Raw genomic sequence first — 10825 nt, 5'->3', positions numbered from 1 at the left:
TTGTATAAGCCTTGCTACTACTGTTACAAAATATATATCTAATGGCCCTGCATTCTGTCTTACATTAGTAAACAGCAAACTGGGTAAGGCACAAATGTCCAGTATATCCATAAAGTATAGCCAAAAGGCAAAAGCAGAGGTAGTATGCATAAGTATGAGTCCATCAGTATGCACAAAACATGAGGTTGTTCTGTTGGTCAGTAGTATTCGAGTAGTATCCGGCGTTCCACTCCTACAAAAGCACGAAAAGCTAAGTGGTTGTAAACCCTCTATTTGTTCAGCAATCCCACAAAGATGCACTCCATCTCTTTCAGCTCCTACAGTGGGGGAAATAAGTATTTGATCCCTTGCTGATTTTGTAAGTTTGCCCACTGACAAAGACATGAGCAGCCCATAATTGAAGGGTAGGTTATTGGTAACAGTGAGAGATAGCACATCACAAATTAAATCCGGAAAATCACATTGTGGAAAGTATATGAATTTATTTGCATTCTGCAGAGGGAAATAAGTATTTGATCCCCCACCAACCAGTAAGAGATCTGGCCCCTACAGACCAGGTAGATGCTCCAAATCAACTCGTTACCTGCATGACAGACAGCTGTCGGCAATGGTCACCTGTATGAAAGACACCTGTCCACAGACTCAGTGAATCAGTCAGACTCTAACCTCTACAAAATGGCCAAGAGCAAGGAGCTGTCTAAGGATGTCAGGGACAAGATCATACACCTGCACAAGGCTGGAATGGGCTACAAAACCATCAGTAAGACGCTGGGCGAGAAGGAGACAACTGTTGGTGCCATAGTAAGAAAATGGAAGAAGTACAAAATGACTGTCAATCGACAAAGATCTGGGGCTCCACGCAAAATCTCACCTCGTGGGGTATCCTTGATCATGAGGAAGGTTAGAAATCAGCCTACAACTACAAGGGGGGAACTTGTCAATGATCTCAAGGCAGCTGGGACCACTGTCACCACGAAAACCATTGGTAACACATTACGACATAACGGATTGCAATCCTGCAGTGCCCGCAAGGTCCCCCTGCTCCGGAAGGCACATGTGACGGCCTGTCTGAAGTTTGCCAGTGAACACCTGGATGATGCCGAGAGTGATTGGGAGAAGGTGCTGTGGTCAGATGAGACAAAAATTGAGCTCTTTGGCATGAACTCAACTCGCCGTGTTTGGAGGAAGAGAAATGCTGCCTATGACCCAAAGAACACCGTCCCCACTGTCAAGCATGGAGGTGGAAATGTTATGTTTTGGGGGTGTTTCTCTGCTAAGGGCACAGGACTACTTCACCGCATCAATGGGAGAATGGATGGGGCCATGTACCGTACAATTCTGATTGACAACCTCCTTCCCTCCGCCAGGGCCTTAAAAATGGGTCGTGGCTGGGTCTTCCAGCACGACAATGACCCAAAACATACAGCCAAGGCAACAAAGGAGTGGCTCAGGAAGAAGCACATTAGGGTCATGGAGTGGCCTAGCCAGTCACCAGACCTTAATCCCATTGAAAACTTATGGAGGGAGCTGAAGCTGCGAGTTGCCAAGCGACAGCCCAGAACTCTTAATGATTTAGAGATGATCTGCAAAGAGGAGTGGACCAAAATTCCTCCTGACATGTGTGCAAACCTCATCATCAACTACAGAAGACGTCTGACCGCTGTGCTTGCCAACAAGGGTTTTGCCACCAAGTATTAGGTCTTGTTTGCCAGAGGGATTAAATACTTATTTCCCTCTGCAGAATGCAAATAAATTCATATACTTTCCACAATGTGATTTTCCAGATTTAATTTGTGATGTGCTATCTCTCACTGTTACCAATAACCTACCCTTCAATTATGGGCTGCTCATGTCTTTGTCAGTGGGCAAACTTACAAAATCAGCAAGGGATCAAATACTTATTTCCCCCACTGTATTTCCTTTGCATCTTGTGCTCCCTCTGCCTGCAGTTCTTCACCTTTTAAGGCACTGGGCTGAAAAAGGGGGCAGGGTGGGAGAAGAGAGAAAGAAGATGCTAGACAGGGGGGGGGGGGCTCCAACTGATAGTCTGCAGGAGGGCACCAGAGACCCTAGGACTAGCCCTGGGCTTAGCAGACAAGGTTAGGGAGCAATGGATAGATGTGTACTTGGAAGCATTTTACGAAATCCACTGCACTGCCCCCTAGGATGCCCTGTTGCTTTCCTGGGATGTCACTTTTCCATTATTCTACCTGATGCCAAGTTTTCGATATTTTATAACATCTGAGCCTTGTGTCTGTTTCTTGCAGTAAACAGGAAGTGCTTCATTTTATGTTTCAAATCTGCTCACCATTCCCCCCTGCCTGCGGTGGACAATGAAGCAAGAGGGAGATGCTGAACTGGGATTTTGGCACCTTGAGCCAGTGCCAGTCCCTCACCTGATCCATGGGTTGAGCCAGCTCTGTTACCCAGTTCCAGGAGGGAGACTTTTGGCCAGTCCTGGATTTGAACTTACATCCCACAACAATGTGGGATTTGCAGTCCCCGATTCTAGCCATTGAAATTAGTGCCTACAGGTCCCATCATGCATCATGGCAGGGTTGTCAGAAATCCAGGACCGGCCTAAAATCTCCCTCTTGGACATGAATAACTTGGCAGCTCAGCTCTCACCATCTGGCTTGCTGTTTTGGCCACCGCTACATCCTTTTTGCAGGATAATGTTGAAACAGAGATCGCCAGACCCCCCCCCCCCCCCACAAGGAACCCCACCCACAAACAGGAGCTCTGAAGGAAAACAGCTGCTTTCACTATGAATGCTGGGAGAGCAGCAGGGCTAACTCATGGGATTTTACTACCCTAAGCCAACTTGCTTTGCCCCCCCCCCCCCCCCACCAGGTCTGGTTTCTCTCCTTTGATCCAGCGTCTCCCTTTTTCTTCCCCCTCTACACAGGTCTGACATCACTCTCTCTTCAAGTTGCTGCTTCTGGTAACTCTCAGGTCCAAGGGGAGGGGGAAGAGAGAGAATGACCAATGCTGGACCCACAGGGAGAGGGGTGCAGATTGGGGGGGGGGGGGAGGAGGAGAGATGCCAGACCCATTGGGAAGAGGGGGAAAGGCTTAACCATTAGATCAGGTGATGTGGTTAGGGTGGTGGACTTTGGTCCTGGGGAACTGAGGAACTGAGTTTGATTCCCACTTCAGGCACAGGCAGCTCCTTGTGACTCTGGGCAAGTCACTTAACCCTCCATTGCCCCATGTAAGCCGCATTGAGCCTGCCATGAGTGGGAAAGCATGGGGTACAAATGTAACAAAAATATAAAAAAATATTCAGAGTCTGGGAATTATGGCACCAGCACCCTGAGCCAGTGTATCACCTGGTCCACTGGTTAAGCCAGCCTTAGACAGAACTGCCAAGTTACCCATTCCAAGAGGGAGACTTTTTGGCCGGTCCTGGTTTTAAACTTACATCCCAAAGCAGTGTAGTATTTGTAGTCCATGATTCTATTCATTGAAATCAGTGCTACAGGTCCCATAATGCACCAGGATGAGGTTGACAGAAATCCAGGACTGGCCAGTCTCCCTCCTGGAATGGGTAACTTGGCAGCTCTGCTTAGAGAGTACCAATTTATTTATTTTATTGCATTTGTATCCCACATTCCCCCACCTATTTGCAGGCTCAATGTGGCTTACATAGATTTGTTGACATTGTCATATCAGGATATCAGATACAGTTAATAGTGTGTAGCGATCAAGAAGAGAAGAGGGAAGAAGGGAGGGATTGAATTGGATAGCTGTATAAGGTAAGCTTTCATAGTTGAGAGGGTTGGTGAAGTCACTTCACTGGCTTCCGATCAGGTACCGCATACAGTTCAAGCTTCTCCTACTCACCTACAAATGCACTCGATCTGCAGCCCCTCCTTACCTCTCTACCCTCATCTCCCCTTACGTTCCTACCTGTAACCTCCGCTCTCAAGACAAATCCCTCCTTTCAGTACCCTTCTCCACCACCGCCAACTCCAGGCTCCGCCCTTTCTGCCTTGCCTCACCCCATGCTTGGAATAAACTCCCTGAGCCCATACACCAGGCCCCCTCCCTGCCCATCTTCAAATCCTTGCTCAAAGCCCACCTCTTCAATGTCGCTTTCAGCACCTAACCACCATACCTCTATTCAGGAAATCTAGACTGCTCCAACTTGACATTTCGTCCTTTAGATTGTAAGCTCCTTTGAGCAGGGCCTGTCGTTCCTTGTTAAACTGTACAGTGCTGCATAACCCTAGTAGCGCTCTAGAAATGTTAAGTAGTAGTAGTAAGTAGTAGTAGCTTTAACCATTAGGCAAGACTAGGCATTTGCCTGAGGTAGCAGTTTCAAGGAGGGGGACAATGAGCAGCTGCAAGTTTAGGGACCTTAAGGTGAACTAGGAAAGAAAGCAAGGCTAAAGAGTTCCCTCAGGTACCCAAGACCCTGGTATCAGCACTGCAGTCTTCTCGAAAAGTTGCTGTAGCAGGCGCTGGTGGCTGTTTGTGCTACTGCAGCTCTGTCCCAGCACTTGCTGCTTCCTCAAGCCACCTCTGTCTGTCCTTTAGCACTGCTGCCATGTGAGCCATTCCGGTGAAGATTTCTAGCAGTGCTCAGGTCAAATGAATAACATTTCTGGCCCTTAAGGTCCCTTCAACAGCCCCATTGTCAGTCCTTTGCTCACCTGCCTCCATCGCTTTGTTGATCTTTTAACCAAACTATATTTTCTTAATTCTTATATGCATGTCTGTTTTAAAAGCCACAGTGCCTGAACTGTTTCCTGTGCATGTACATTTAGGAATAAAAACTGTATGTAGGAAAAAGCAAGTTATATTTTTTTATTGGGGATTTATTTAGAAAACTGTAAACCCCACTGTTCCCTGTGAATGTTAACTTTGTTCTGTCTAAACTGTAACAGCCAGTGAACCTACCACAGGTGGGAAAATGTAGGGTACAAACGCAGAAAATACATTTAAATAAACTCTTTTAGGAAGAGATTCACCCAAAGCGGTGTACAGCAGCACCACATTGTTGTACATAAGTTTGTGTCACACCCTTTAACAGCAGCCTATCCTATATAATAATTCTCACCTCCAACGTTCTGAAGCTGCCTGGCTTCCGCTGGAGGTGGCCTGCTAGGTGCAGTAGATCAAACTGACGTAAGTGCCACTGATTGGCTGCGCCTCAGGTGAAGTCACCAGCCCGACGCCCAGCAACAAACAGCGACCCAGGCAGGGGGAGGAGTAGGGAAACACGCTCCTGGGAATCAGCTGTCAGTGCGCCGCTCCCTGCCACTTCGGAGCAAATGGCAGGGAGCGGGGCACCCCCCCTCGCCGCATCACCAAACCAACCCCCCCCCCACCCGACGAACATCAACACCCCGTGTCCCCTCACGCATCTCCCACTGAGATCCACACTGCGCCCTCCCTCCCATTTCAACCCCCCCCGCGTTATGGACCCCCCTTCCCGCCGACAACCATCCCCCGCTGCCGTCGACTACCTGTGCTGATGGGGGACCCCAACCCCCGTCAGCCGAACTCCTGTTCTGGCCTTCGCGGCGTTCCTTCAATGATCTTCTGTTCAAGTTCCTCTGCGTGCGTCTGACGTCAGATGCACGCAGAGGAACTTGAACAGATCATTGAGGAAGCAACGCCATGAAGGCCAGAACAGGACTTCGGCTGACTGGGGTTGGGGTCCCCCGTCAGCACAGGTACTCGACGGCGGCGGGGGACGGTTTTCGGCGAGAAGGGGGGGGGGGGAAGGTGTTGAAAACGGAGGGAGGGTGGAGTCTGGAACTCAGTGGGAGGGGCGTAAGGGGGCCTTGAACTGGGTGGGTGGCAGGCCAGGGAGGCTGGGAGGGGACAGAGCGACACAGTGAGGGAGGGTGGGGGATTGCCTTGCTAGCGCCTGTTTCCTTGCCTTAAGAAACGGGCCTTTTTTACTAGTTTTTCTACTAAACATTGACCCCACAGCAAGCTAAGAACTGATCTTGCCAACAAATAAAGGAAGCTGTTTAGAAAGCAACCAAGAACTAGAGGAAGAAATGTTTTTTTTTCCCGCCAGCTGTAATGAGCTTTGTCATGCTTCAAGTCAAACCACAAACAGATCAGCTTCACTGAAAACAACTGTTAACAATACTCAAAACAAAACCAGTGAAGAAATGATATTTCAAGGAGGAAAAAAATATCTCATACAACTGCGGCAATCAAAAAAACACTCGCTGCTCTTTTTTTGCGATTCTTCTGTCCACAGTGCAAAAAGTAACCATGGATCAAAAACCCCTTAGAAGATTTTTTTATTCTTGCATTTTAAAATCTCGTGTTTCAAATATATCTTACGTTTCATATACATTCAGCAATGGCACTTCATGCACACAACTCTACTGTCATTATTTAATGTGCTTAATGGTAGTGCACACAGAAAAAAAACATCAAAATTGAAAACTTATCTGTTTAGTGCGGTTCGTGAGAAGAGTGTTCAATTCTGGTCGCCGCATCTCAAAAAAGGTATAGTAGAATTAGAAAAGGTGCACAGAAGGGCGACAAAAATGATAAAGGGGATGGGATGACTTCCCTATGAGGCTAAAGCGGCTGGGGCTCTTTAGCTTGGAGACGGCTGAGGGGAAATATGATAGAGGTCTATAAAATAATGAGTGGAGTGGAACGGGTAGATGTGAATCACTTGTTTACTCTTTCCAAAAATACTAGGACTATGGGGCATATGATGAAGCTACAAAGTAGTAAATTTAAAATAAATTGGAGAAAATCTTTCTTCACTCAACGTGTAATTAAACTCTGGAATTCGTTGCCAGAGAATGTGGTAAAGGCGGTTAGCTTAGCGGAGTTTAAAAAAGGTTTGGACGGCTTCCTAAAGGAAAAGTTCATACACCATTATTAAATGGACTTGGGGAAAATCCACTATTTCTGTGATAAGCAGTATAAAATGTTTTGTACTTTTTTGGGATCTTGCCAGGTATTTGTGACCTGGATTGGCTACTGTTGGAAACAGGATGCTGGGCTTGATGGACCTTTGGTCTTTCCCAGTATGGCAATACTTATGTATTTATTCACCCCAGCAGGCTAGCTTAGAAATGTGTGGTCTCTACGCACCCGTTTCGTCTCACCTTCTTCAGGAAACCACTTTCATTTCTGACTCGCTGGAGAGTAGTCTCTCCACTGCCCCATTTCTAAGGAAGAGCCATAAAATAATCCAAACTGTACCCCTCAAAATGAATGGAAGGCGGCAGGTGATTTAGGCAGAAAACTAAATCTAGTTCTCAGATACCAACTTGGGTTCACCAATCACTCTCCCCAGTCAAATTATCCTTTATGGTTTTTTTTAAAGGGATCACACATAATCAAAGTATTAAAATAAAAGAGATCACAAAATTAAAAAAATATTGTATTAAAAAATAAATATTGCTTCATATCAAAGCTTAATAAATACAAACCAAAAGGGCATAAGAAGAAACATTTCAATAACAGAACAAACAATATAAATGTCTTAAAAATGCATTACCCAAATATATAGAAACACTGTAAAAAGCATGCTTTATGTTCTGAACTAGATACCTCTCTCTGGCAAAAGCTGACTATATACAAAATATATTATACCCATTGATCTGTTTAATTGTATCCCTTTTTTTATTTTATCATAATGGGAAATCAATCCTTTTTTTTTAATGTCCATCACAATCTGTTTAGTCTATCTCTTCAATTGTAGGGCCAGGGCTGGAAGTACCCCGCCGAGCCTGAGCCCCACAGCTGGTTGGCATTCCTCCTGGCACCCCACCTTGACCCTGGTACAGTTTGGTGATGATCGGGTTGCACACCCTCTCCAGTTCCTTCTGCTGGTGATCATACTCCTCTTTCTCAGCCAGCTGGTTGTTCTCCAACCAGGAGATGGTCTGGTTACATTTCTCCATAATGCTACTTTTGTCCTCCTGGTTGATCTTGCCTTTCAGGTCCTCATCCTCCACAGTGCTCTTCATGCTGAATGCATAGGACTCCAGGGAGTTCTTGGCCAAGATCTTTTCCCTCTGGTCGTCATCATCAGCTTTGTACTTCTCTGCATCCTGCACCATCTTCTCGATCTCCTCTTTGCTCAGTCTGCCTTTGTCATTAGTGATGGTGATTTTGTTCTGCTTGCCTGTGCTCCTCTCCGCAGCAGAGACATTCAGGATGCCATTAGCGTCAATGTCAAAGGTGACTTCAATCTGTGGTACACCACGGGGTGCAGGTGGGATTCCAGACAGCTCAAACTTGCCCAGCAGATTGTTGTCCTTAGTCATGGCTCTTTCCCCTTCGTACACCTGGATCAGGACATCAGGCTGGCTGTCTGAGTAGGTGGTGAAGACCTGCGTTTGCTTGGTTGGAATGGTAGAGTTGCGTTTGATGAGGGTGGTCATCACTCCTCCTGCTGTCTCCAGACCCAGGGACAATGGAGCCACATCCAGGAGAAGCAGGTCTTGAACATTTTCAGACTTGTCCCCCATCAGGATGGCTCCTTGCACAGCTGCACCATAAGCTACAGCCTCATCTGGGTTAATGCTCTTGTTTAGCTCACGGCCATGGAAGAAATCTTGCAGCAGCTTCTGGATTTTAGGAATGCGGGTTGAACCTCCAACCAGCACAATGTCATGGATTTGTGCCTTGTCCATCTTAGCATCTCTCAAGGCTTTCTCCACTGGCTCTAGAGTTCCTCTGAAGAGGTCAGAGCACAGCTCCTCAAAGCGAGCCCTGGTAATGGCGGTGTAGAAATCAATTCCTTCATAGAGGGAGTCAATTTCAATACTGGCCTGGGTGCTGGATGACAGGGTTCTCTTGGCTCTCTCACAAGCTGTTCTCAACCTCCTGACCGCCCTCTTGTTCTGGCTAATGTCTTTCTTGTGCTTTCTCTTAAACTCATCTATGAAGTGGTTTACCATGCGGTTGTCAAAGTCCTCTCCACCCAGGTGAGTGTCTCCTGCTGTGGCCTTCACCTCAAAGACCCCATCATCAATGGTCAAGATGGAAACATCAAAGGTGCCACCACCTAAATCAAAGATAAGGACATTGCGCTCTCCTTGGCTGCCCTTGTTCAGGCCGTAGGCAATGGCAGCTGCTGTGGGCTCATTGATGATCCTCAGCACATTCAGTCCTGCGATCGTTCCAGCATCTTTTGTAGCCTGGCGCTGGGAGTCATTGAAATAGGCTGGCACAGTAATAACAGCATTGGTGACCGGGTGCCCCAAGTAAGCTTCTGCAGTCTCTTTCATCTTGATTAGTACCATGGAAGAAATCTCTTCTGGATAGAAGGTCTTCATCTCCCCTTTGTACGCGACCTGCATCTTGGGTTTGCCTCCATCACTCACCACCTGGAAGGGCCAGTGCTTCATGTCAGACTGCACCACGGGCTCCTCAAACTTCCTGCCAATCAGCCTCTTGGCATCAAAGACGGTGTTCTGGGGGTTCATGGCCACCTGGTTCTTGGCAGCATCTCCGATCAGCCTCTCTGTGTCAGTGAAGGCCACATAGCTAGGAGTGGTCCTGTTGCCCTGGTCATTAGCGATGATCTCCACCTTGCCATGCTGGAAGACCCCCACGCAGGAATAGGTGGTGCCCAGATCAATGCCGATGGCTATTGCCTTGGATGCAGACATCTCGCTCTTTCCCTTTCTGCGCCTGGACCGCAAGCTGCTTTTATCTGTGCAAGCCAGCCGGGAGATCTCTCGCTCTTCCCGCTTTGATTTCAGCGTTTACCCCTGTCTGTTTACTGCCTTTGCAAGCATGCTACGCTCCGCTATTTATACCCGGCTTTGCCTCACAAAGCAACTGCACGAAAGAGGAGGCGTAGCATAGCAGAAACAGCCCTGCCTACACCCTCCTGCTTTACCGCTAGCATTGGCCAATCAGCGTTCAGCATTCCAAAACGTCCCCAGCAGCCGTTTGGATGAATACGGAAGATTCTGCCGACTCGGCCAATCAGGAGGTGCCTTTAATCCCCCCCACCTCCATTCTGGAAGTCTCAGGAAAAAACTCTACCCTTTAACCAATCAGAACTGGGAAGAGGCGGGCACCTCTAAGCACGTTTCTGCAAATTCCAGGAAGCGTCTCTAACTTTTGACCAATCAGAGTTGGGTACAGGCAAGCGCCTCCATATTCCTTCTGGAAGTTTCCGGGAGAGTCTCTACCTTTCAGCCAATTAGTGATTGCAGCCGTCCGATGTTCGGACCAAGGAGATTAGATTGAAACAGCAGACGGTACGAGGCTATCTAGCCCATTACATGGGTTGAAGCCAGTAGGCGGAGTCACAAGTACACCAAAACAATTGCAAAGTACAGTGGCCAAGTGGTTAGAGTGGTAGGGTAGACTTTGGACCTGGGTTCGATTCCCACTGTAGGCACAGGCTGCTAGCTCCTTGTGACTGCGGGCAAGTCACTAACCCTCCATTGCCCCACCCAGGTACAAATAAGTAACCTGTATATAATATGCCACTATGAGTGGGAAAGCAGGTACAAATGTAATAAAAAAAATGTTCTCTGCGTGGTGGTCCATCTGTAAAAAGTCAAAACCTGTTCCAGTTGGATAGGCAGTACCTTAAAAGGTGGCAAACATTTTTTTATTTTTACTTATTTGACAGGTTTTGGATTTATTTGAAAGCGTCCCATACCATATGTAGATATAAATATCATGAAATAAAAAAAGAATATCACTAAAACAGCTTCAACAATTATTGTAGCTGGTGGAAATAGCACTAATAAAGGCTGTATTTTGTGCTCATTTTTCTACACTGTTCTATACAATACAGTAATACATGGCCACATTTCAGTGAGGATATGTTTATTGATGGGTTCATCTTAACTGTTGTATT

The 10825-nt window shown here is 47.0% G+C and overlaps 1 protein-coding gene across 1 annotated transcript; it reads right to left on the bottom strand.

Moving 5' to 3' along the window:
- Window positions 1-7358: 7358 nt before the first annotated feature.
- Window positions 7359-9778, bottom strand: LOC115466260 (heat shock 70 kDa protein-like). The gene has a single exon (XM_030197405.1). The coding sequence runs from the start codon at window positions 9612-9614 to the stop codon at window positions 7674-7676; it is 1941 nt and encodes a 646-aa protein (XP_030053265.1). The 5' UTR covers window positions 9615-9778; the 3' UTR covers window positions 7359-7673.
- Between the last annotated feature and the right edge of the window lie 1047 nt (window positions 9779-10825).

This window comes from Microcaecilia unicolor, chromosome 3 (assembly GCF_901765095.1).
Source record: "Microcaecilia unicolor chromosome 3, aMicUni1.1, whole genome shotgun sequence".
In the NCBI taxonomy this organism is placed as follows: domain Eukaryota; kingdom Metazoa; phylum Chordata; class Amphibia; order Gymnophiona; family Siphonopidae; genus Microcaecilia; species Microcaecilia unicolor.
Note: the sequence above shows the minus strand (reverse complement) of the source record. Positions and strands in the feature narration are given on the sequence as shown.

Excerpts from the sequence above, each read along its gene's own strand:
- LOC115466260 (XM_030197405.1), bottom strand. The coding sequence starts at position 9,614 with ATGTCTGCATCCAAGGCAATAGCCATCGGCATTGATCTGGGCACCACC.